At 48.0% G+C, this 26,975-nt stretch overlaps 1 protein-coding gene across 2 annotated transcripts in view; it reads left to right on the top strand.

Annotated features, from left to right (window-relative positions):
- Positions 1-26,975, top strand: part of SEPSECS (Sep (O-phosphoserine) tRNA:Sec (selenocysteine) tRNA synthase) — a 103,784-nt gene that overhangs the window by 21,456 nt on the left and 55,353 nt on the right. For both annotated transcript variants that reach the window (XM_063921914.1, XM_063921923.1), the window contains exons 5-7: positions 131-284; positions 15,138-15,240; positions 15,937-16,158. In XM_063921914.1, coding sequence (XP_063777984.1) covers positions 131-284; positions 15,138-15,240; positions 15,937-16,158 — 479 coding nt within the window. The remainder of the gene's footprint in view (positions 1-130; positions 285-15,137; positions 15,241-15,936; positions 16,159-26,975) is intronic.

The following is a 26,975-nucleotide window of genomic DNA, read 5'->3' as shown; positions in this document are numbered from 1 at the left end:
TTTATTTTTCTCATAACAGTTATTACTTTAGCTTTTCATATCTGTCATACTAGCTTTCCACTTTGATTCTGAATCATTGCATTATAGGGTTCTATCTCTTATGATACTGTATGCGATGTGTTTTATTAAGGTTTTGAGCCAGTGGTGATTGAGAATGTGCTGGAAGGAGACGAGTTACGCACTGATCTGAATAGTGTTGAATCTACAATCCATGAACTCGGAGCTGACAATATCCTGTGTGTCCACTCTACTACCTCCTGCTTCGCGCCTCGTGTGCCTGACAGGTATAGCATGCGTGGTAAAACCTGCTCTACACAGTCCACATTGTATTTATGTTGGTCTGGAGGCTCTATGTCTCGAACACAACGTATATTTACTCCCGCTTCCACTTCCATTGTGGCCCAAGAGTCACTGAATATTGACACAAACTCTGGTTCCAATACAAATGTAGCTGAAATCTTCCCACCTGAATCTAATACCTGATACAAGATCCAATTAGCACTGCAATTAATACTGTTAGAATGAAAGGGAGTCCCATTAGAACTTCTTCTCAAAATGTAAAAAATTATTTATTTATTTTTTTTATTTTTTTACATTTTAATATATTTTTTGGGGAAATTAATCCTTCCCGATCCTCCCTCCCTTTAATACATAAGGGTTTATTTATGATGTTGGCACTTCTTATTGTGTGTATGCTAGATATTTAAAAGAACAATGCTTTTACATGGTTTGTCTTGCTAGTAAAGCATTGCTCTTTTAAACTTTGGGCATAACAATCAGAAGCACAGAGTTTTACAGCCGAACACTTTGTAAATTCACCTAGACTGCATCACACCTTCAAAATGTGTCAATGTCACCAGGAGTGTTACTAGAACTTTGTGGGCCCCATAGCAAAATCTTGAAAGTCCCCTGCCCCTCATTGGCACCAAGAGGTAAAAAAAACACACATTTGCCACAACATTGAAAAAAAAAAAAACATACCTAGCACTGCAGGCTCAGTCCTCAGCAGCACAGTACACATTACCTGCTGGCTGACTGCTGCTCATCCTCTGAGCACCGCACTGCCTGACTCCAGTCCCAGTCATTAGATCACTTTGGGCGGGCGGGAACAGTGTGCATCAACGTGACCTATGACATCACACCGGCATGCCACTGTCAGAAGGGTCAGGCTTGGCCAGTGTCTGGGCCTCCTGGAAATACCTAGCGCTGTCCGAGCAACAGTTGAGAATGCTGGGTCGTCTAAAGCAATGAGCACACCCTCCTCCCAATGGCCCTCCCATTCTTCCCTAGTACACCTAAAGCAGCCAGCATTAGACACTGACAAGTATATACAATTTCTGGTGCGTAGTAGGGTATAGGGTGGTCTTCAGTATGCCGCCGGCCGGGATCGCGGCGACCAGCATACCGGCGCCAGGATCCCGACTGCCAGCATGCCGACACATATTTTCCCTCTTGGGGGTCCACGACCCCCCTGAAAGGAGAATAAATAGCGTGGCGCGCGTAGCCACCGTGCCCGCAGCGTGGTGAGCGCAGCGAGCCAGCAAGGGGCTCATTAGCCCAGCTGTCGGTATACTATACCCGTGGCAAAGGTATGTTGGATCTGCTGCCCTTTGGTTTAAAAGCACAGTGTTTTAGCAATGCATATTGTCCTTAACATCCCCAATTGGGGAACTGCATGTATTAAACAAAAGGTCCAATGTAAATACAAGTGAAATCACTATACCTAGTATGTAAATATTACACATAGGTGTTGATATGCTGGCCAATGTGTTTCATCCCTAAATGGGACTTTCTCAATGGCTGGTGCCCCTCTGCTTGTTGTCAGGAGTCTGCTCATTTTTATAGGTTTTATGTGTGTCCACAGCTCTCCCTTCCCAGCGCCCATGGCAAGTAGTGCTGACACTTCAGGGTACCGCTCACTGTACATGCGCCCAATCCTGTACACTAGAGTGCCAGTCCAGCCTCTAGTGTTTGGTCCCTAGCGCATAGTATTAGACACTGAGCCAAAAGGATCCTTCATTCCCGATGGCCCAATCTCTGCGTGACTGGGTGCAGGGGGAGGGGCGTGCCCTGGAGCTCATAACAGCTGCATCCCTTGCACCCAATGATTACCACCATGAAAAAAAAATACTCCAGACCTTCATTCTAGTTAGTTATTCACCTTAATATGGAATAATATCTAAAAATGCCTATAGTACTTTAAGAAAGCCTTCTTCATCATGAAACAATTCCCTTGTGTGGATAAAGAAATAAAAAGGATATGTCCATTACATTGTAAACTGTGCATTTCAGTCTGGTTATGGAGGGGTGGAAACCAAGCAGTCATAAATTGCTGAAAAGAAAATGTCCTTCCACAGAAAGAGCAGTAACACAAGGGTTATAGCTGTGACTCTTTAATTAACCATTGTTTTCTATGTTTCCCAATTAGCCTCCTACTACGTCTATCAACCCATGTCCCTGTAGCTATTTGCCTCTCATTATCATATATTAGCATTATTAAGCTTTGGATTCTGTGCATCCAGGTTCTGTAATAAGTTTCCGATTACCCTCTGCTCTGTTGTGCGAGACTATTTGGTTAAAGCAGAATAGGCTTCAGTAATCTGTATTGGAAATATAGAGTTATAACTGCTTCCCAAAGTAACACATTTGTTTATTTGAGTGTAAAAGAATTTCTTTCATACTAATATCAATTACTAGACTATAATCCCTATTAATGTCCTAACACAATATGTTATCAATATTTTATATATATATATATATATATATATATATATATACAGTACCTCCAGAAATAGGAGTGTTTTTTAAAGATGTTGCTATACGCTCTCATAACATATGTTTTCTTCCTATGATACCTCACTGTGTAATCACATTCTTGCACACTTTGCAGGTGGGGTGTGATATGAAATGCCAACAGTCAGGATGACGGCGGTCACATGACCGACCGAGGTATCCCGGCTTGTACAATGCCGACAAGGGACTGAATATTTAATTTACACCTAGGTAGTGGGGGGTGTCTGCTACAGCTAATCACGGGGGGAGGGGGGGGGGGGGGGGGGCTAGGGCTTAGACTCGGGTAGGGGGGGGCGATACAGCTAAACACCCCCTTCCGCGGGGGCCCTAACCCTCATTCCAATACTCACCATTGAGATGCCGTCTGTCGGGATTCCGGGGTCGGCCACCTGTCCGCCGGCATCCATCTGCATCCCTGCAGATGTACTGTATATGTATAAAATAATATCCCTTGCTCGCTCATCAAAAAACCTAATTCTGCACACAGTTCGAATAATATAAAACATGGATACAGGTTAATCAATTCCCCATTGTTGTGACTTCTACTTCAATTTACTATCATTATTTCCCAGTACAGCTTCCTCCCTGTCTGTATCACTAGCAGTCCCATATCTTTATTCCAACATCATTACCATATCAATATCCATACAGAATTCCCATGCCATCATTCCCATCCTAGAATCCTGTATTTTTCTTATTTCTCTAGCATCCATAAGGGATATTGAGGGAAACTAGTACGATGGGGGTATAGACAGGGTCCAAAGGAGCCAGTGCACTTTAAATTTCTTCAACTGGGTGTGCTGGCTCCTCCCCTCTATCCCCCTCCCACAGGCAGTTTAGAAAAAAGTGCCCTCAGGAGAGGATGCACATCTCTGCAGCTTCAGAGAGTTTTCTTAAATTTAATTTTAAACTTTTATTTTTTTTCAGTATTCTGTCTGGGCAACAGCATACCTGCACCTTGGGTGTTAGGGGGGAGACGGTCACCGGCCTTACGAGGTGCAGAGCCGCTTCTCCGCTGCAGGACAACCATCCTGAGGGTCTGGTTTTTCAGCGGGCCGCTGGGCCTTGGCTTTCACAGCCGCACACCCCTAACGCTGCCTGAAGGTGACTTCGGTGGTGAGTACAAACTGGGGACCCCGCTAGGGGGTCCCCAGTTCAAAGTACAGCTGACCGTGGACGTGGCGTACAGGACCCTCCCTGGAGGGTCCTGCTAAGATCCTCTGTGTGAAAACTGGCACTAAATTGCTTAACTAAGCACTTGTGTGAGGTTTTAAGCTTATTTGGAGACTTTGCAAGTATAAATAAGATATATAGCTCCAGCGCCATTGGAGGGGGCGGAGCTTCCTCAGAGCGGGACCAGCAGCGTTTTGGCACCTTCCTCTGCTTACTGCAGCCATCAACAGCACACACTCAGCACTTTCTGCCTCACCGACATGCTGGAAACTGGCACAGGGTGTAGCTAAGGGGGAGAGTCGCTTGTGTACACTATACTGAGCCTATTTAGGACTGCATTTATTAGTGTTTACTGTTATATACAGAGCTGACAGTCTCACTGGGATTGTGCAACTCGGGGTGTGCTGGTTTCATAATCCTCACATACAGTAGGGCAGGCTTGCATTATCTGTTTGTGTGTATGTTATTGTGCTTACTGTGAATATGGGTAAACACAAGCTGTGCAGTGTATGTCACACCAAATTCTCTCCATTATCTAATGACTCTATTGCCTGTGAACAATGTAGATACTCTTCACAACTTGGCGAAGAGGCTGGGGGAGAGGGTCCAGAGCCCCACTGGTTAGATTATGATGTCAGATATGTCATCCCAACTCACTGCTAATGTGCAGAAAACTCAGCTGCTGCAACAAGCTGTTGCAGATTTAGCTGCTAGGGCTGATGCACATTTGCGCCCCCCCCCCCCCCCCCCTCTCTCATGCAGGTCCCCAGAAGTGCGGTTTCCATGCACTACTATCTAATACAGATGCTGATATACAGGATGATGGGGATGACCTGGATCCCTTTAGTGGGGATCCAGATGCTGCTCAGGGTATTGAACCCTTCATTTCGGCTATAAGGGATGTGTTGAAGCTGCGTCACAGCAGTCGTTTTTCTTTGTACAAAACAAGCCTAATGTCACTTTCCCTGATTCTACATAATTAGATGACTTTTTCAAGCTAGGAAAAATCCAAACAAAAAATTCCAAGTGTCCAAAAAGTTTTTGTGCACTTTCCCATTTGGTCCTGAAGGTAGAAAATTTTGGGAGGAACACCCTGGCGTGGGTGTCTCTGTCTCTCGCCTGTCTAAGAAGGCGGTGCTACCTGCCCCGGGATTCTTTACCATGAAAGATACTGGGGATCGGAAAATAGAGACTACCCTAAAGACAGTATACGCTGTAGCCGGCCTTTCATAAAAACCGGTCATTGCGGGTTGCTGGATGACCCATGCTATTCATTCTTGGGCCGTTCTAATTCAGGGGGCCTCTCGGGGTATATGCCCTTTGTTACTATGGTAACCCTGCTGAAACACATTCAGGACACTAAACGTGTCCTTTTGTGATTTCCCTCAAGAGATGGGGAACATTAATGCTCAGACATATGCCATCGCAGTGTCGACACGCAGGGCCTTGTGGTTGCGTCAGTGGATTGCGGAAGCAGAATCCAAACATAGTGTGGAATCCCTCCCCTTTTCTGAGGAATGGCTTTTTGGGGTTGAATTAGATACCTGGATTTCCAAAGTTACTGCTGGGAAACCCACGTTTCTCCCTTCTGGGGCCCTGCCTGCGAGACGCTCCTATCCGGAGCCGTCTGTCCAGTCCTTTCGGTCTCACAGTTTTCGATCAAAGGCCAGAGGTGCCTCCAATGCGGCTAGAGGCACCAGAGAGGAGACAGTAAAACCCAGCCGTCGCAGGCTCTCAGGAGAGCACCAGTTCTGATTCCACTGAGGCCTCGGCATGACGGTGCCCACCCACCCCGAGGGGATCTCGAGGTGGGAGCTAGACTGCGTCACTTTAGCCGCGTCTTGGTGAGCTCCTGTCAGGATACCCGGGTAAAGGACCTAATCTCTCAAGGCTACAAGCTAGAGTTCGACGGCACTCCTCCCCACCGATTTTTCAAATCATGCTTACTTGCTACAATTAGACCGCACTATCCAACTTCTGTCACATCATGCTTGGATCCTCAAGTTACAGAAATCCCGCCTCGAGCCAACTAGGCGGCTCCTGTTCTGGGACTGTTGCTGGATACTGTGACCCGGAAGGTGTTCCTCCCAGGGGACACAGGGAGAGCACTTCATGAGATGGTCCGCATGGTTCCCCGGCCTACTCGTATACCCATCCATCCTTGCATAGGATTGTTGGGGAAAGGTGGTAACCTCATATGAGGCAATCCAGTATGGAAGGTTCCATGCCAGGACATTTCAGTTGGATCTCCTGAGCAAGTGGTTCGGATCACATCTTCAGATGCACCGGATAATACGGCTGTCTCATCAGGACAGGATTTCTCTCCTGTGGTGGCTGCAGTCCTCCAACCTACTGGAAGGCGAAGTTTCGGAATCCAGGATTGGATACTCCTCAGTACTGATGCAAGTCTGCGAGGATGAGGAGCTGTAACCCAAGGGACTCAGTTCCAGGGCAGGTGGTCAGCCCACGTAACCCTCCTTCCGATCAAATTCTGGAACTTCAGGCGATCTACAATGCTCTACTTCAGTCCTCTCCTCTACCCAGGGTTCACACGATCCAAGTACAGTCTGACAACGCCACAGCAGTGGCGTACATCCATTGGCAAGGAGGGACAAAAACAGAGCCTACATGCAAGAGGTGTCAAAGATACTCCTCTGGGCGAAAAGAAATGTAAGAGCAAGGTCGGCATTCTTCATTCTGGGTGTGGACAACTGAGAAGCGTAGTTGCTGAGTCGTCAGCTTTCCACCCAGGAGATTTGGAACTCTTCCATCAACGAGAAGCTTCACTGGTATTGCTCACGAACCAGGGACACTCAGGCGAGGGCAGTGGATGCACTGACGTAGTCTTGGCCTTACCGGCTTGTCTACCTGTTTCCTCCGATTCCGTTGCTCCCAAGGGTGCTCAAGTGAATCGCAAATCAAGGAGTCCAGGCAATTCTGATTGCCCCGGATTGGCTTTGAAGGGCGTGGTACGCGGTACTTCTGGCCTCTATAAGAAGCAATCTTCTTCAACAAGGACCGTTCGTCTACCCGGACTTACGGCGACTTCGTTTGATGGCATGGAGGTTGAGCGGAACATCCTAGCTCACATGGGCCTTTCCAAGAAGGTTATTGTAACCATGGTTCAGGCCAGAAAACCTGTGACGTCAAAACACTATAATATCTGTAGGAGATATGTCCCTTGGTGCGAGGAACACACACATCCACCTGCAGTGTTTCACTTGGGTCGTTTCCTGCAGGCTGGTGTGGATAAGGGCTTACGTCTGGGTTCCATTAAGATCCAGATTTCAGATATCTCCATTTTCTTTCAGAAGAAATTGGCAGTGTTGCCAGAAGTTCAGACCATCTTGCAAAGGCTACTCCACATACTCCTTTGTGTCGCCTGCGGCACTGGGATTTGGATGTCGTGTTGAAATTTCTACAGCCTCCTTGTTTGAACCTCTGATGATGGTAGAAGACAAGTATCTCACGTGGAAGACTGTGATATTACTGGCCCTGGCTTCTGCTCGCCGTGTTTCAGAAATGGGGGGCCTTATCGTGTAAAAGTCTGTACTTGGTCTTTTACGAGTACAGAGCAGAGCTTCGGACTAGACAGCAGTTCCTGCCGAACATTGTCTCTGCGTTTCATCTGAATCAGCATATTATGGTTCCGTCCAGTTCTGACACTTCTGCTCTTCCAGAAGCATTGGATGTTGTGCATGCCTTGAAGATCTATGTCAAGCGCACAGCTCGGGTCAGAAAAACGGATTCCTTGTTCGTGCTCTATGATGCGCAGAAAATGGGTTGCCCTGCTTCAAAGCAGTCCATTGCTCGTTGGATTAGGCTTACTATCTAATAGGCCTATGTGTCGGCAGCCTTACCTGTTCCTAAGTCTCTAAAGGCCCACTCTACTAGATCAGTGGGCTCTTCATGGGCGGCTGCCCATGGAGTCTCGGCCTTGCAATTATGCCGAGCTGCTACCTGGTTGGGGAAGAACACTTTTGTGAAGTTCTACAAGTTTGATACCCTGGCCAAAGAGAATAGCCAGTTTGGGCAGGCGGTGCTGCAGCACTCTCCGCACGTTCCTGCCCATTCTGGAAGCTTTGGGACATCCCCTTCGTACTAGTTTCCCCCAAATATCCCTTATGGATGCTAGAGAAAATAGGATTTTCTCTGACGTCCTAGTGGTTGCTGGGAACTCCGTAAGGACAATGGGGAATAGCGGCTCCGCAGGAGACTGGGCACAACTAAAAGAAAGCTTTTAGACTACCTGGTGTGCACTGGCTCCTCCCACTATGACCCTCCTCCAAGCCTCAGTTAGATTTTTGTGCCCGGCCGAGCTGGATGCACACTAGGGGCTCTCCTGAGCTCCTAGAGAGAAAGTATATGTTAGGTTTTTTATTTTACAGTGAGACCTGCTGGCAACAGGCTCACTGCACCGAGGGACTAAGGGGAGAAGAAGCGAACCTACCTGCTTGCAGCTAGCTTGGGCTTCTTAGGCTACTGGACACCATTAGCTCCAGAGGGATCGACCGCAGGACCCGTCCTTGGTGTTCGGTCCCGGAGCCGCGCCGCCGTCCCCCTTACAGAGCCAGAAGCAAGAAGAGGTCCAGAAAATCGGCGGCATGAAGACTTCTGTCTTCACCAAGGTAGCGCACAGCACTGCAGCTGTGCGCCATTGCTCCTCATACACACTTCACACTCCGGTCACTGAGGGTGCAGGGCGCTGCGGGGGGGCGCCCTGAGCAGCAATAAAAACACCTTGGCTGGCTAAACAATCACAATATATAGCCCCAGAGGCTATATATGTGATAATTACCCCTGCCAGAATCCATAAAAAAGCGTGAGAAAAGTCCGCGAAAAAGGGGCGGAGCTATCTCCCTCAGCACACTGGCGCCATTTTTCCCTCACAGCTCCGCTGGAAGGAAGCTCCCTGGCTCTCCCCTGCAGTCTACACTACAGAAAGGGTAAAAAAGAGAGGGGGGATACTAAATTTAGGCGCAGTTTAATACAATAAGCAGCTATAAGGGGTCATAATTCAGTTAGTCCCTGCATTATATAGCGCTCTGGTGTGTGCTGGCATACTCTCTCTCTGGCTCCCCAAAGGGTTTTTTTGTGGGGTCCTGTCCTCAATCAGAGCATTCCCTGTGTGTGTGCGGTGTGTCGGTACGGCTGTGTCGACATGTTTGATGAGGAGAGTTATGTGGAGGCAGAGCAAATGCCTGTAAATGTGATGTCACCCCCTGCGGGGCAGACACCTGAATGGATGGATTTATGGAAGGAATTACGAGCTAATGTCGACTCCTTACATAAGAAATTTGACGACATGCCAAATGCGGGACAGCCGGCTTCTCAGCTCGTGCCTGCCCAGACGCCTCAAAAGCCATCAGGGGCTCTAAAACGCCCGCTACCTCAGATGGCAGACACGGATGTCGACACGGATTCAGATACCAGTGTCGACGACGATGAGACTACTTTAATGTCCAGTAGGGCCATTCGTTACATGATTGAGGCTATGAAAGAGGTATTACACATTTCTGATATTACCCCAGGTACCACAAAAAAGGGTATTATGTTTGGAGAGAAAAAACTTCCAGTAGTTTTTCCCCCATCTGAAGAATTAAATGAAGTGTGTGACGAAGCGTGGGCTTTTCCCGATAAGAAATTGGTAATCTCTAAAAAGTTACTAATGGCGTACCCTTTCCCGCCAGAGGATAGGTCACGTTGGGAAACACCACCTAGGGTGGATAAAGCGCTCACACGCTTATCAAAAAAGGTGGCACTACCGTCCCCGGATACGGCCGCCCTCAAGGAGCCTGCTGATAGGAAGCAGGAGGCCATCCTGAAGTCTGTATATACACACTCAGGCATTATATTGAGACCAGCTATTGCGTCAGCATGGATGTGCAGTGCTGCTGCTGCGTGGTCAGACTCCCTGTCGGAAAATATTGACACCCTAGACAGGGACACTATTCTGCTAACCATAGAGCATATAAAAGACTCTGTCTTATACATGAGAGATGCACAGAGGGAGATCTGCCGGCTGGCATCTAAGATAAGTGCAATGTCCATTTCTGCTAGGAGAGGCTTATGGACTCGGCAGTGGACAGGGGATGCAGATTCTAAAAGGCACATGGAAGTTTTGCCTTATAAGGGTGAGGAGTTGTTCGGGGATGGTCTCTCTGACCTAGTTTCCACAGCAACAGCTGGGAAATCAGCTTTTTTGCCCCATGTTCCCTCACAACCTAAGAAAGCGCCGTATTATCAGGTACAGTCCTTTCGACCCCAGAAAAGCAGGCGGGGGAAAGGCGGGTCCTTTCTGCCCAAGGGCAGAGGTAGAGGCAAAAGACTGCCACAAGCAGCAGGTTCTCAGGAACAAAAGTCCTCCCCCGCTTCTTCCAAGTCCACCGCATGACGGTGGGGCTCCACAGGCGGAGCCAGGTACAGTGGGGGGCCGCCTCAAAAATTTCAGCGATCAGTGGGCTCGCTCACAGGTGGATCCCTGGATCCTTCAAATAGTATCTCAGGGGTACAGGCTGGAATTCGAGACGTCTCCCCCACGCCGTTTCCTCAAATCTGCCTTACCGACAACTCCCTCAGGCAGGGAGGCTGTGCTAGAGGCAATTCACAAGCTGTATTCCCAGCAGGTGATAGTCAAGGTGCCCCTACTTCAACAAGGACGGGGTTACTATTCCACTCTGTTTGTGGTGGCGAAACCGGACGGTTCGGTCAGACCCATTTTAAATTTGAAATCCTTGAACACATACATAACGAAATTCAAGTTCAAGATGGAATCGCTCAGGGCGGTTATTGCAAGCCTGGACGAGGGGGATTACATGGTATCCCTGGACATCAAGGATGCTTACCTGCATGTTCCCATTTACCATCCTCACCAGGAGTACCTCAGTTTGTGGTACAGGATTGCCATTACCAATTCCAGACACTGCCGTTTGGACTGTCCACCGCACCAAGGGTGTTTACGAAGGTAATGGCAGAAATGATGATACTCCTTCGAAAAAAGGGAGTTTTAATTATCCCGTACTTGGACGATCTCCTTATAAAGGCGAGGTCCAAGGAGCAGTTGTCGGTCGGGGTAGCATTATCTCGGGAAGTGCTACAACAGCACGATGGATTCTAAACATTCCAAAGTCACAGCTGGTTCCTACCACACGTCTACTGTTCCTGGGGATGGTTCTGGACACAGACCAGAAAAAAGTGTTTCTCCCGGAGGAGAAAGCCAAGGAGCTGTCATCTCTAGTCAGAGACCTCCTGAAGCCAAAACGGGTATCGGTGCATCACTGCACGCGAGTCCTGGGAAAAATGGTGGCTTCCTACGAAGCAATCCCATTCGGCAGGTTCCATGCAAAAACTTTTCAGTGGGACCTGTTGGACAAGTGGTCCGGCTCGCATCTTCAGATGCATCGGCTGATACCCTGGTCCTTGGAGACAGGGTTATCTTTGCTGTGGTGGCTGCAGAGTACTCATCTTCAAGAGGGCCGCAGGTTCGGCATACAGGACTGGGTCCTGGTGACCACGGATGCCAGCCTTCGAGGCTGGGGGGCAGTCACACAGGGAAGAAACTTCCAAGGACTTTGGTCAAGTCAAGAGACTTCTCTACACATAAATATTCTGGAACTGAGGGCCATTTACAATGCCCTAAGTCAGGCAAGGCCCCTGCTTCAAAACCGGCCGGTACTGATCCAATCAGACAACATCACGGCAGTTGCCCATGTAAACAGACAGGGCGGCACAAGAAGCAGGATGGCGATGGCAGAAGCCACAAGGATTCTCCGATGGACGGAAAATCACGTGTTAGCACTGTCAGCAGTGTTCATTCCGGGAGTGGACAACTGGGAAGCAGACTTCCTCAGCAGACACGACCTACACCCGGGAGAGTGGGGACTTCATCCAGAAGTCTTCCAACTGATGGTAAACCGTTGGGAAAGGCCACAGGTGGACATGATGGCGTCCCGCTTAAACAAGAAGCTAGAGAGATATTGCGCCAGGTCAAGGGACCCTCAAGCAATAGCTGTGGACGCTCTAGTGACCCCGTGGGTGTACCAGTCGGTTTATGTGTTCCCTCCTCTGCCTCTCATACCAAAGGTACTGAGAATAATAAGAAGATGAGGAGTAAGGACGATACTCGTGGTTCCGGATTGGCCAAGAAGAGCTTGGTACCCAGAACTTCAAGAAATGGTATCAGAGGACAAATGGCCTCTACCGCTCAGACAGGATCTGCTACAGCAGGGGCCCTGTCTGTTCCAAGACTTACCACGGCTGCGTTTGACGGCATGGCGGTTGAACACCGGATCCTAAAGGAAAAGGGCATTCCGGAGGAAGTCATTCCTATGCTGATTAAATCTAGGAAGGATGTTACAGCAAAACACTATCACAACATATGGCGGAAATATGTTGCTTGGTGTGAGGCCAGGAAGGCCCCAACGGAGGAATTTCAGCTGGGTCGTTTCCTGCACTTCCTACAGTCAGGGGTGACTATGGGCCTAAAATTAGGTTCCATTAAGGTCCAAAATTCGGCTCTGTCGATTTTCTTCCAGAAAGAACTGGCTTCGCTGCCTGAAGTTCAGACTTTTGTTAAGGGAGTGCTGCATATTCAGCCCCCTTTTGTGCCCCCAGTGGCACCTTGGAATCTCAACGTGGTGTTGAGTTTCCTAAAGTCACATTGGTTTGAGCCACTTAAAACCGTGGATTTGAAATATCTCACGTGGAAAGTGGTCATGCTGTTGGCCTTGGCTTCGGCCAGGCGTGTGTCAGAGTTGGCGGCTTTGTCATGTAAAAGCCCTTATCTGATTTTCCATATGGATAGGGCAGAGTTGAGGACTCGTCCTCAGTTTCTCCCGAAGGTGGTATCAGCTTTTCACTTGAACCAACCTATTGTGGTGCCTGCGGCTACTAGGGACTTGGAGGATTCCAAGTTACTGGACGTAGTCAGGGCCCTGAAAATGTATGTTTCCAGGACGGCTAGAGTCAGGAAAACTGACTCGCTATTTATCCTGTACGCACCCAACAAGCTGGGTGCTCCTGCTTCTAAGCAGACTATTGCTCGCTGGATTTGTAGCACAATTCAGCTTGCGCATTCTGCGGCGGGACTGCCGCATCCTAAATCCGTAAAAGCCCATTCCACGAGGAAGGGGGCTCGTCTTGGGCGGCTGCCCGAGGGGTCTCGGCTCTACAACTTTGCAGAGCTGCTACTTGGTCAGGGTCAAACACGTTTGCAAAATTCTACAAATTTGATACCCTGGCTGAGGAGGACCTTGAGTTCTCTCATTCGGTGCTGCAGAGTCATCCGCACTCTCCCGCCCGTTTGGGAGCTTTGGTATAATCCCCATGGTCCTTACGGAGTTCCCAGCATCCACTAGGACGCCAGAGAAAATAAGATTTTACTCACCGGTAAATCTATTTCTCGTAGTCCGTAGTGGATGCTGGGCGCCCATCCCAAGTGCGGATTGTCTGCAATACTTGTAAATAGTTATTGTTAACAAATCGGGTTATTGTTGAGAGCCATCTGTTCAGAGGCTCCATTGTTATCATACTGTTAACTGGGTTTCTTATCACGAGTTGTACGGTGTGATTGGTGTGGCTGGTATGAGTCTTACCCGGGATTCAAAATCCTTTCTTATTGTGTCAGCTCTTCCGGGCACAGTATCCTAACTGAGGCTTGGAGGAGGGTCATAGTGGGAGGAGCCAGTGCACACCAGGTAGTCTAAAAGCTTTCTTTTAGTTGTGCCCAGTCTCCTGCGGAGCCGCTATTCCCCATGGTCCTTACGGAGTTCCCAGCATCCACTACGGACTACGAGAAATAGATTTACCGGTGAGTAAAATCTTATTTTAAGACCTACTGGTAAATCCTTTTCTCGTAGTCCATGAGGGAAATTGGACGCCCAACTCAGTGCGTGGACTTCTCTGCAGGTTCTTGTTCTATAGTTACCTGTTCAGCTGTTGCTGTTGTGGTTGCTGGTTGTTGTTTGATAGTGGTGTGCTGGTGTCTAAATCTCACCACCTTTTCTGTTATCATGTTCCTTCTCTCATATGTCCTTTCTCCTTAGGGCACGTTTTTACCTATAACTGTCTGTGGGAGGGGTCATAGAGGGGAGGACCCCGTCTATACCCATCGTACTAATTCCCCAATATCCCTTATAGACTACGAGAAAAGAATTTACCGGTAGGTATTAAAATCCTATTTTAGTAGTCATCGCCAATCATGTTCTTTACTCCCAATGTCCGCCATCCATACCCGGTTCACATAAAAATATATGTTGGCATCCATACAGGTATCTCTCTGTATTTATGTATATCCATTAAATAATAATATTTCACTATTTCCTACACATTGCATAGCAATATTTACTCACACCATCTCTTTCCTTTATCAATATTCCCAGATAACACGTCCTTTCCCAGTACTGTCACTCCCAAAAGGGAGTCTTAGCACTGTAAGAACACACCATCTGTGACCACATCGTCAACACGTCCTGCTGTGTAAATAGCTTAAAATATAATGAAAACTTCCACAAACTGCTGCATCTTACCATATATTAGGCAACACTCATGCAGTACATGTTTTTGTTGGTATTTTATAGAAGAATGCCTGGTATATTAAAAACGACTAATATATAATTCACACAGATCTGTCTTAGGGGTCTATTTACTAAAGGGCCCTACACACTGGCCGATTTTCGGAAAGATATGAACGATCTCGTTCATAAATGAACGAGAACTCGTTCATATCTTTCAGTGTGGAGACTCCAGCGATGAACGTTGCACGTCCCCGCGCTCGTTCATCGCTGGTCTCCCGTCGGCTGTGCATGCAGGCCAATATGGACGATCTCGTCCATATTTGCCTGCACTTCAATGCAGCCGGGTGACGGGGGGAGTGAAGAAACTTCACTCCCCCCGTCACTGCCCCCCCGCCGCCGGGTCGCTCGTCGGCCGTATCCGCCGTCGGGCAGCTCGGCGGCGGGTCGGCCAGTGAGTAGGGCCCTTAGGCCTTAGATGGAGATAAAGTCGCTGGGATAAAGTACCAGCCAATCGGCTCCTAACTGCCATGCCACAGGCTGTGTTTGAAAAATGACAGTTAGGAGCTGATTGGCTGGTACTTTATCTCCAGCGACTTTATCTCCATCCAAGGCTTAGTAAATAGACCCCTTAGTTCTCTATTTGTGCTCTCTTTTTAGGCTGGAAGAATTGGCAGTGATCTGTGCCAAGTATGACATTCCACATATAGTCAACAATGCCTATGGCGTTCAGTCTTCAAAGTGTATGCATCTAATCCAACAGGTAATGTGACTAATGTGTGTCCCTTTATTATAGGTCTCCAATATGTGGGTGACCACAAGCTGCTTAGGGTAAGGCTGACTACATCTCATCAATTCACTAGCATCTCATGACTTCACTGCAGGTGGTTTAGTGTTATCCTACATAACGACAGTCTACTCCCTGTTGTCGTTAACTAGTGTACAGGGGCTGATTGTAACCCGAGCCGTTACCCATTTGTGAATGGGGACCTCGTCAGAAAGCCCTGGATTCAGCCTGTGCTGGAATAATGTATAATAATAACACAAACTATCAGCCTATAACCTACACTATACCTAATACCCCAGCACACTTTGTTAAAGTTTGGACGCCCTGAAGCTCGCCCTTTGCAGCCAAACCTCCTTTGTCTACTTTTTAATTCTTTTCCTACTGACTTATCCTTCTGCTGCTCACTGTCTGCACCAACAGGCTCCCTTTCCCCTTGCTCTTTTTCCTCCTTAGATATCTATCCTCATTGATGTTTTTGCGATTTATTACATTATGGTACCTGTTTTGAAAGGCCTTAATTGAGATTTCACATACATTTTTTTTTACCTCTGTACAGTATTTGTCCTGATGCTACTTTAATATTGTGCATTTGATATGTTATAAAGGTCGGAGAAAAAAAAAAACAGCTAAAAACCATTGGAGTTAAATAATTTTTCTCTTCCATTTGTCCAGGGAGCTTGCAAGGGCAGAATTGATGCATTTGTGCAGAGCTTAGACAAGAATTTCATGGTTCCAGTAGGTGGCGCTGTTATCGCTGGTTTCAACAGTTCTTTTATTGACGAAATTAGTAAAATGTACCCAGGGAGAGCATCTGCCTCTCCGTCTCTGGATGTCCTAATAACACTGCTGTCACTTGGTGCGAGTGGATACAAGAATCTCCTGACAGAAAGGAAGGTAAGCTGCACTGCTAGAAACAGAAATGTTTTTAATCTGAAGAGGTTAGTTGAAGTTTTGCCGCAGTGACTGTTCTAGTCTGCTGAAAGAAGTCTTTCTTTGCCTTTGTGACTCCAGAAATCTCAAGACAGTGCCTGTAAACGTGATTTATTACAATACCATAAGATGCCACATAAAGTGGAATGTAGCAAAGTAACCAACACTCAAAACTACTACAGTTAATTCATGCTTATTAAATGGTATTGATTGCATTATTTCATACATCAAAGTAATTAATGTATAAAAGTTTCCCCTCTCCAACTCATCCATACAGGGCCATAGACTTGTATGCTAAGTACTCCACTTGGCAGAGCTCCGCCTCCCCACCTCCTTGTACTGTCTGATCCAATGAGAAGTGCTGAAGAGGAATGGGTGTGGTGAGTGATGGTAGTAGACCGTGAAAGGGCTTAATGAATGGAGTCCTGCTCAGGGGAGCAAACATATAGCAAATGTACCCGTGCTTTGTTCTTGTGTTCAGAGCAACTACATCCATACTTGTAATCCTTAATTAACCACTTGCCTTGCATGGTTGCATAAGATGCGACCACACCAGGCTGGGCTTTCCCTGACTTGGTCACATCTGATGCGACCAGTCAGAAAGCTCACTGTGCAGCAGCAGGAAGCAAAGTTTCCTGCAGTTGCTGCTCTCAAAGGCTTCCTGGATCCCTCCGCACCCAGTGCCTGCCATACTGCCGATCACTGCTGAACGGTCAGCCCGGCAGCACCACCCACCCAGCGGCTGCAGACATTAGCAGCCGCTGGGGAATGGTTGAAAACAAAAAACAGCCCCTCACCTTCCCGAGGGGCTCCAGGGGCTGCTGGGAGGATCTGATGTCTGGAAATGGAAGTCGCGATGGTCCAATCATTGATGGTCGCGATGTTCCGACCATCAATGTTTACACCAATGGTTTTTTGTTTTTTTTATGTTAGTTTTGTTTTTAAGAAAATAGTTTTGGACAATGTTTAGTTAAAAAATATGAATCTAGGTGTGGCTTAACCGGCTTGCTGTGCGGACGTGTTTCAGGAGAACTCCTGTTATTCCTCTACTACAGTGTGCCCTTTTTCCCTGTCCCTCATTCACTTCTGCTCCCGCGTGGTTCCCCCCACCTCCTGGCCCTACTTAGCACCAGTGGACCTCCTTCCTCCCGGTGTCATCAGCCCGCCGGGTCTCCTCTACGTGCTGCTACAGGGACCGGAAGGAGCAGACAGCGGGACGCACAGGGAGGCAGCTGCGCTGGTTAATTGGCTCCGGAGACTGCAGATCCCCTGGGAGTGTGCTGCGGACCGCGGCCGGAGGTGTGGGGGAGCGGCAGCCTGGGGGACTGTTGCTCTGCTCTGAGGGGGGCTGATTGCTCCTACTCTCCCCTGGGACTAGTGCCGCTGGCTGGGGGCTCATTGGGGCTGTGTGCTGCGGTCCTGAGCCTGCTCTCCCCTGCTAAAAGTGACTGGCCTGTGCGCTGTGAGGCTGATACCCCATTTGCTGGCAATACTAACCAGCAGATCCCTGGAACCTCCTTTCACAGCAGGGTTGGCCTGAAGTGATACTGGTGGGGTGAGTGCTGGTCGAGTGCCCCTGTGCTGCTGGCGCCCCTCTCCGCAGTGAACATTTCATCAATTCTGTGCCTTTCTTCTAAACAGCCAGAGTGCTCACTGGTATTCTGTTTCTGTTGCCTACACTTAATTTAGGTTATCTGCTCTATAGTCCCCTGTGGCTGGATTGCTGTCACAGGGCTTGCATTGCGTTGCCACATAGTCTTGTACGGAACAGCCTGGATCATATGAGCCTGCATTGTCCTGTGGTGTTGGTTCCTGTATCCCAGGCTGAAGCTGCAGAGCAATTTGGTACCCTGCTGGCCTGCTCCCAGTGATCACCGGTCAGCCCCTCTCTCTGAGGCTCTATAGGTATGTAATCACTCCACTCCCCATGTGAATCCCTTTATGACGTCCTGGGGACCCCTCATATGTTTTCTATTCAATCAATCTGAATGCAGCGACATTATTCATTTGTATACTTTCCCTGCAACTCACATTTTCCGCTACTCTACCCTGGGACACGAGACCCCTTCAAGTGTTGTAGGCTCGCTATCTTCATTTCTCCATAAACTCATTATGTCTAAAATGAAGAGGTCATCCCAAGCCCCATCGGCTTCCTTTTTTTGGCCCTAAAACAAGCCGACTCCACAGTCACCTAATCCTCGCTCCTCATCCAGTTTGCCACCACTGGCGGACGTTGAAATTGACCCGTAAATACAAGCGGTTATGACTAATCTTCTGGAGGGAGTCAAAACGGCCTTTGCGCAGGAACTTTCTAAGGTGGTCAATGACTTTAAATCAGAACGGTCTTCTCTTGGCGCTAGGACGGATACCCTAGAATCCAAGACTGACCGTCTCTGCCTCTCTCAGATTACCCTTGACAAAGAACTTTCGCGGTTACATAATGAGGTCGAATCCCTTAAGGAAAAACAAGATGACGCAGAAAATCGTTCTCAATGTAATAATCTGAGGATACGCAATGTGGCCGAGACCATTTCTACCTCTGAACTACAGTCTTTTCTTGGTGGCCTCTTCTGACACATCCTCCCGGACTTGTACGCAACTGACTATTTGATAGATAGGGCCCACCGGGCCTATAGAGCGAGGCCCTCGTCTGCTCAACCTCCTCGTGACATCATTGTCCGGCTGCACTATTACCGTACTAAGGAACGGTTACTCCAAGCCACCAGAGATACCCAGGTCATTACTTTATCAAGATATGGATATCCAGCTAATTTAGAACCAGGCCCCATCCACAATCTAGAAGCATAGAGACCTCCAACCTATTACACGCCTATTACGTCAACACGATGTCAGATACCGTATACCGTTGGGGTTTTCCTTTCCAACTTCAAGTATCCACTGCCAATTCCTCGTATTCTGTGAAATCCATTGCTCAAGGCCAGGATCTCCTGGCAAAATTGGAATTGTTACCTGAATCTTCGTCTCTGTCCCCTACTTCACCCAAACCCTAATGTTCATGCCCCCCTGCTCCGGAATGGTCTACTGTCACGAGACGTCAGGATCGTGAGCGTGATGCTGCCCCTCAGTGAGACTGTTGGTTCCACTTATAGTATCTTGCCTTTTCTGCTTATTGGATGCTTCCACCCGCACCCTCCCCTTGGACGATGTCCTCGGTGGTTACCGGCCTATGACTGGGAAGTTGTTTTTGTTTTTGACTGTTCTCATTTCCCATAGTCATGTCTAGGTCTTCCTGGACATTATACGCTTTATTCAATGTTTCAACTTCCAGTGGTTTTTGTAGTTACTACACACAAAAGTATTGACCCATGTTTTCTAACCGAATATTTTCTGTTTTTCTTTTGCTGCTGTTCTAATTAGGACCCCAGGTCCCGATGTGGGGTGTCTTAAACCCCCCACCTTTCTATGACCCACGCACCCTGTACTTCTTGTACGTTATTTTCTATATTATACTCCTCATTACGCTGAACCCCTTGTGGGTTCCTAGGTTTGAGGGTTTACGCCCAATTGGGCTTCCTCCCCCTTTCCTCAGTTTCTTACTTGTTTGTGGCTACTCTCCTTCTTCTCTCTTTTTTTCCCCCCTCTTCATGTGTCTGGTAGACTTTCTCAGTGTTTTAGCCCTTTTACTTTATCCACTGCCTAGCGACTATACCCTTGACTCCATGGCCCTTAAATTACTGTCCATTAATGTAAATGGTCTTAACGTCCCACACAAGCACATTGTCGCCCTGGAGGCCTGTCTGAGGGAAAAAGCTGATATAGGGGGTCATTCCGAGTTGATCGCTCGCCGGCTAGTTTCAGCAGCCGTGCAAACGCTATGCCGCCACCCACTGGGGAGTGTATTTTAGCTTAGCAGAAGTGTGAACGCATGTGCAGCCGAGCTCTGCAAAAACAGTTTGTGCAGTTTCTGAGTAGCTCTGAACCTACTCAGCGCTTGCGATCACTTCAGCCTATTTGTGTCCGGATTTGACGTCATATACCCGCCCAGCCACGCCTGCGTTTTTTCAGACACTCCTTGAAAACGGTCAGTTGACACCCAGAAACGCCCCCTTCCTGTCAATCTTCTTGCGGCCGTCAGTGCAACTGAAAACTTCGCTAGAACCTGTGCACAGCCAAAACGGGATTTGTACCCTTACGGGACATTGCAGGACATACGCATGCACAGAAATTCCTTTTTCTCTAACGTCCTAGTTGTCAAAGTCAGAAAAATATCACTATGCACACTGCCATATTTGCACCTCATACATGTCCGCGCTGCGCATGCGTGAGCTCTCCCGTGCGTGCGCATTCTCGCTGTTGCGTGCACCCGCAGGCGCACGGTATGCGCATTTACGATAGAGTTTGTGTTCATAGCGTGCGACTCAATCGTTACATAATTTAACCATATAATGTATTTTATAAGTTAATATTCCCCTGAGTCCAGCAGGTATCAGTGGGTCTCAAATGGCTCTTTGACCTTAGAGATTCCCCAAACAATAGTTTGCATGTTGGGAGGGCTTCACATCTTCATATGCATAGTTAAGCACAGGAATAGTAATTGAAGATTAATTGTATTCCGAATCAGTATCTTTCCCGCAGACGGAGTACAATAGCCTTTAATTACACTGAGCTTTGAGACTCAATGAGGAGGGCCAACACCTGTGTTTACGAAATGGGGCTGGATTTGTCTCCAGAAGAATGATTGCTGAGATGTCATTGTCTCAACTGAAAGTGGACATCATGAATATCGAACAAAACCCAGAGACAGGGTTTTGTTTTGTATTCGCCAAACAATAGCTCTCCAGAAGACAGGAATGTGTTAGTCATCACCCAACATTTTGCATAACCAAGCTCACATGCTCAGCTCCCTGATACAAGAAAGACACACTTCCTGTGGTTGACACACCCCCACAGCTGGAATGCAGGTATGATATTATCCACTGGAAATCACAGGGCTCAGACTCTCACACAGCTACCTGGCACCCAGCAGCATGACGGCTACATCCCCAGGACTGACCTCCAAGCTAAAGGCTAAGTATTGAATTCACATGGCTAGATAAGGAAATATAGACAGATTGCTTTAAGGTCAATGGTGCTGGTTTAAATAGGATATTGTAACTTGTTTGTGTGATAGATCTGGGAATCTGTGATGGTAGCTGGGACATTAGACAACCTGTAGCATAGCATTTGTGGTATTTGTTTGCCTATGGTGATTTAAAATAGATTGTGCTGGTTTGTTATAATATATCTTGTTAATCATGAATACCACCATGCAGTTACATTTGAATATGTGCTTGTAGCAATGGCAGGCTGATACTTGTGGGTACCTGGTGGTCTGGTCTTGTGATAGCTCATATGCTCTGGTTATTGAGATACTGTGTTTGCTTGAAATTGTGAAAGGTGATTTAGATGGTTTGGATTTGTAAAATCAGAACATATGCATTGTTTTGAGGCTTGGACATTTTGGAATAAAATGGAGTCTTGTGTCTTCTGCTATGTGATTGTGGTGTAGCAGAGAGTGCCATGTGTTTGGACCTGCAAATCTAAAATGGCTGCTAGCATCCCCCTTTCAACCATGTGTTGCAGTCCTTGGAATCATGGGAGGTTTCCCAAAATGGAGTCTAGCTTCTGTCCCATGCGGTATTGTAGGGTTGTGTATATAGGGACAGCCAGTATGGGTAAGCTCAAGTATTTTCTCCACAAAGATTCTCAGCATTGACTAACTGCGCAGCGATTGTTCCCCACATGTGTAAGCTTCTCTGCAACCATATTGTTTTTATAGTTATTGTGAGCCATATCTCTCTCTCTCTCTCTCTCTCTCTCTCTCTCTCTCTCTCTCTCTCTCTCTCTCTCTTCTCCTCTTTCTCCCTCATTTTTTCCCTTAAACGTAATTGTATTGTATTGTATTTCCTGTGTAGTTATCTGGTTAGTTAGTCTATGTTATATTGTAGTGTGTGACTTGTATTGTATTATTCTTTTGCAAGTATAACATTCATATAAGGCGTTAGACCCTAAGCACGGTATTTGTGTATTTCTTATAGTGTTAAGTATTCTCAGAGCGTCGGTGACGCTCGAACAGCTTTTAAATTAATAAGGTTACACGGTGTTGCATCTACACTCTACCACTACACAGAGGTTTACAGTATAAGTACATTCCTTAAGGTATAGTTATTCTAGTTTAATTCTGTAAGTATCTGCAATGCCTGTGTTCACACCCTGGGCACAGCGTCTGCGCATACCCTTGCGGTACCTTTTGCGCCAATTGCGTACTGTGTTCTTTAACCTTTAACGTGTTTTTAATAGGACAAATATTATAGACATTGTCATAGTGGATGCTGGGGACTCCGTAAGGGGAATAGACGGGCTCCGCAGGAGACTCGGCACTCTAAAGAAAGATTTAGTACTACCTGGTGTGCACTGGCTCCTCCCTCTATGCCCCTCCTCCAGACCTAAGTTAGAATCTGTGGCCGGCCAGAGCTGGGTGCTTTTAGTGAGCTCTCCTGAGCTTGCTAATAAGAAAGTATTTTAGTTATGTTTTTTATTTTCAGAGAGCTTCTGCTGGCAACTGACTCTCTGCTACGTGGGACTGAGGGGAGAGAAGCAAACCTACTAACTGCGGCTAGGTTACGCTTCTTAGGCTACTGGACACCATTAGCTCCAGAGGGTTCGGGGGGGCGCCCTGGGCAGCAATTAGGATACCTCTTGGCAAAAGGACACATATATACAGCTGGGCACTGTATATATGTACCAGCCCCCGCCATTTTATTTACACAGACCCGGGACAGAAGCCCGCCGCTGAGGGGACGGGGCCTTCTTCCTCAGCACTAACCGGCGCCATTTTCTCTCCACAGCTCCGCTGAGAGTAAGCTCCCCAGGCTCTCCCCTGCAGTAGAAAAAGGGTAAAAAAGAGAGGGGGGGGCACATAAATTTAGGCGCAAATTATCATAATGCAGCAGCTACTGGGTAAACACTAGGTTACTGTGTAATCCCTGGGTTATACAGCGCTGGGGTGTGTGCTGGCATACTCTCTCTCTCTCTGTCTCCCCAAAAGGCCTCGTGGGGTCCTGTCCTCAATTAGAGCATTAGAGCATTCCCTGTGTGTGTGCGGTGTGTCGGTACGTTTGTGTCGACATGTTTGACGAGGACGGTTACGTGGAGGCAGAACAAGTGCAAGTGAATGTGGTGTCGGCGCCGACACCTGATTGGATGGATATGTGGATTGGATGGATATGTGGAAGGTGTTAAATGATAAATGATAACGTAAGCTCCTTGCATAAAAGGGGATAATCAGTCAGGGTCTCAACCAATGTCTGATGCTACAGCTCAGAGGCCGTCAGGGTCTCAAAAGCGCCCACTATCCCAGTTGGTTGACACAGATGTCGACACAGATTCTGACTCCAGTGTCGATGACGATGATGCAAAGTTGCAGCCTAAAATGTCTAAAGCCATCCGATACGTGATTATAGCAGTGAAGGATGTATTGCACATATCGGAGGATAACCCTGTCCCTGACAAGAGGGTTTATATGTTTGGGGAGAAAAAGCAAGAAGTGACTTTTCCCCCTTCACATGAGTTATGTGAAAAAGCGTGGGATTCCCCTGATAGGAAAGTACTGATTTCCAAAAGATTACTTATGGCGTATCCTTTCCCGCCAACGGATAGGTTGCGCTGGGAATCCTCCCCTAGGGTAGACAAAGCGTTGACACGCTTATCTAAGAAGGTGGCCCTGCCGTCACAGGATAGAGCCGCCCTAAAGGATCCTGCGGATAGAAAGCAGGAAGGTATCCTGAAGTCTGTCTATACATGTTCTGGTACTCTTCTGAGGCCAGCAATTGCTTCTGCCTGGATGTGTAGTGCTGTAGCAGCATGGACAGATACTCTGTCTGAGGAGTTAGATACCCTGGACAGGGAGTCTATTTTACTGACCCTAGGACATGTCAAAGACGCTGTCCTATATATGCGGGATGCCCAGAGGGACATTTGCCTGCTGGGCTCTAGAATAAACGCAATGTCGATTTCTTCCAGAAGGGTCCTATGGACTCGGCAATGAACAGGTGATGCCGACTCTAAAAAACACATGGAGGTGTTACCTTATAAGCGTGAGGAATTGTTTGGGGACGGTCTCTCGGACCTAGTTTCCACAGCTACGGCTGGGAAGTCAAATTTCTTGCCATATATTCCCTCACAGCCAAAGAAAGCACCGTATTACCAAATGCAGTCCTTTCGTTCACAAAAAAGCAAGAAAGTCAGAGGTGCATCCTTTCTTGCCAGAGGCAAGGGTAGAGGAAAAAAGCTGCACCATGCAGCTAGTTTCCAGGAACAAAAGTCCTCCCCGGCTTCCACTAAATCCACCGCATGACGCTGGGGCTCCACAGGCGGAGCCAGGAGCGGTGGGGGCGCGTCTCCGAAATTTCAGCCACCAGTGGGTTTGCTCACGGGTGGATCCTTGGGCTATACAAATTGTGTCTCAGGGATACAAGCTGGAATTCGAGGTGACGCCCCCTCACCGTTACCTAAAATCGGCCTTGCCAGCTTCCCACATGTAAAGGGAGGTAGTGTTGGCAGCAATTCACAAACTATATCTCCACCAGGTGGTAGTGAAGGTTCCCCTCCTTCAACAGGGCAGGGGTTACTATTCCACCATGTTTGTGGTACCGAAACCGGACGGTTCGGTCAGACCCATTTTGAATTTAAAATCCCTGAATATTTATCTGAAGAAATTCAAGTTCAAGATGGAATCGCTCAGAGCGGTCATTGCAAGCCTGGAGGAAGGGGATTTTATGGTGTCTCTGGACATCAAGGATGCGTACTTGCATGTCCCCATTTATCCACCTCATCAGGAGTACCTCAGGTTTGTGGTACAGGACTGTCATTACCAATTCCAGACGTTGCCGTTTGGCTTGTCCACGGCACCGAGAATATTTACCAAGGTGATGGCGGAAATGATGGTGCTCCTTCGGAAGCAAGGGTTTACAATTATCCCATACTTGGACGATCTCCTCATAAAGGCGAGGTCCAGGGAGCGGTTGCTGATCAGCGTAGCACACTCTCAGGAAGTGTTGCAACAGCACGGCTGGATTCTGAATATTCCAAAGTCGCAGCTGATTCCTGCGACGCGTCTGCCCTTCCTGGACATGATTCTGGACACAAACCAGAAAAAGGTGTTTCTCTCGGAGGAGAAGGCTCAGGAGCTCGTGACTCTGGTCAGAGAGCTCCTAAAACCAAAACAGGTATCAGTGCATCACTGCACGCGAGTCCTGGGAAAGATGGTGGCGTCATACGAAGCCATTCCCTTCGGCAGGTTCCATGCGAGGATCTTTCAGTGGGATCTGTTGGACAAGTGGTCCGGATCGCATCTTCAGATGCATCGGCTGATCACCCTGTCCCCCAGGGCCAGGGTGTCTCTTCTGTGGTGGCTGCAAAGTGCTCACCTCCTCGAGGGCCGCAGGTTCGGCAAAACCGCCAGGGCGGCACAAGAAGCAGGGTGGCAATGGCAGAAGCCACCAGGATTCTTCGTTGGGCGGAGAATCACGTACTAGCACTGTCAGCAGTGTTCATTCCGGGAGTGGACAACTGGGAAGCAGACTTCCACAGCAGGCACGACCTCCACCCGGGAGAGTGGGGACTTCATCAAGAAGTCTTCACGCAGATTGCAAATCGATGGGAACTGCCACAGGTGGACGTGATGGCGTCCCGTCTCAACAAAAAGCTACAAAGGTATTGCTCAAGGTCAAGGGACCCTCAGGCGATAGCGGTGGACGCACTAGTAACACCGTGGGTGTTCCAGTCTGTCTATGTGTTTCCTCCTCTTCCTCTCATACCAAAAGTGCTGAGAATTGTAAGAAAAAGAGGAGTGAGAACAATACTCATTGATCCAGATTGGCCAAGAAGGACTTGGTACCCGGAATTGCAAGAAATGCTCACAGAGGACCCATGGCCTCTGCCTCTCAGACCGGACCTGTTACAACAAAGGCCCTGTCTGTTCCAAGACTTACCGCGGCTGCGTTTGACGGCATGGCGGTTGAAAGCCGGATCCTAGCGGAAAAAGGCATTCCGGATGAAGTTATTTCTACGCTGATAAAGACTAGGAAGGACGTGACAGCAAAGCATTATCACCGTATATGGCGAAAATATGTTGCTTGGTGTGAGGCCAGGAAGGCCCCTACAGAGGAATTCCAGCTGGGTCGATTCCTGCACTTCCTACAGTCAGGAATGACTATGGGCCTAAAATTAGGGTCCATAAAGGTCCAAATTTCGGCCCTATCCATTTTCTTTCAAAAAGAACTGGCTTCACTGCCGGAGGTTCAGACGTTTGTTAAGGGAGTGCTGCATATTCAGCCCCCTTTTGTGCCACCAGTGGCACCTTGGGATCTTAACGTGGTGTTGAGTTTCCTGAAATCCCACTGGTTTGAGCCACTTAAAACTGTGGAGCTAAAGTATCTCACGTGGCAAGTGGTCATGCTGTTGGCCTTAGCTTCGGCTAGGCGTGTGTCAGAATTGGCGGCTTTGTCATGTTAAAGCCCTTATCTGGTTTTCCATATGGCTAGGGCAGAGTTGCGGACTCGTCCGCAATTTCTGCCAAAGGTGGTGTCATCCTTTCATTTGAACCAACCTATTGTGGTGCCTGCGGCTACTTGTGACTTGGAGGATTCCAAGTTGCTTGACGTAGTCCGGGCTTTGAAGATTTATGTGACCAGAACGGCTGGAGTCAGGAAGACTGACTCGCTGGGTGCTCCTGCTTCAAAGCAAACTATTGCTCGCTGGATCTGTGGCACGATTCAGCA

Source organism: Pseudophryne corroboree, chromosome 1, assembly GCF_028390025.1.
Source record: "Pseudophryne corroboree isolate aPseCor3 chromosome 1, aPseCor3.hap2, whole genome shotgun sequence".
In the NCBI taxonomy this organism is placed as follows: domain Eukaryota; kingdom Metazoa; phylum Chordata; class Amphibia; order Anura; family Myobatrachidae; genus Pseudophryne; species Pseudophryne corroboree.
The sequence above is the reverse complement of the archived record's forward strand: the minus strand, read 5'-3'. Positions and strand labels throughout refer to the sequence as shown.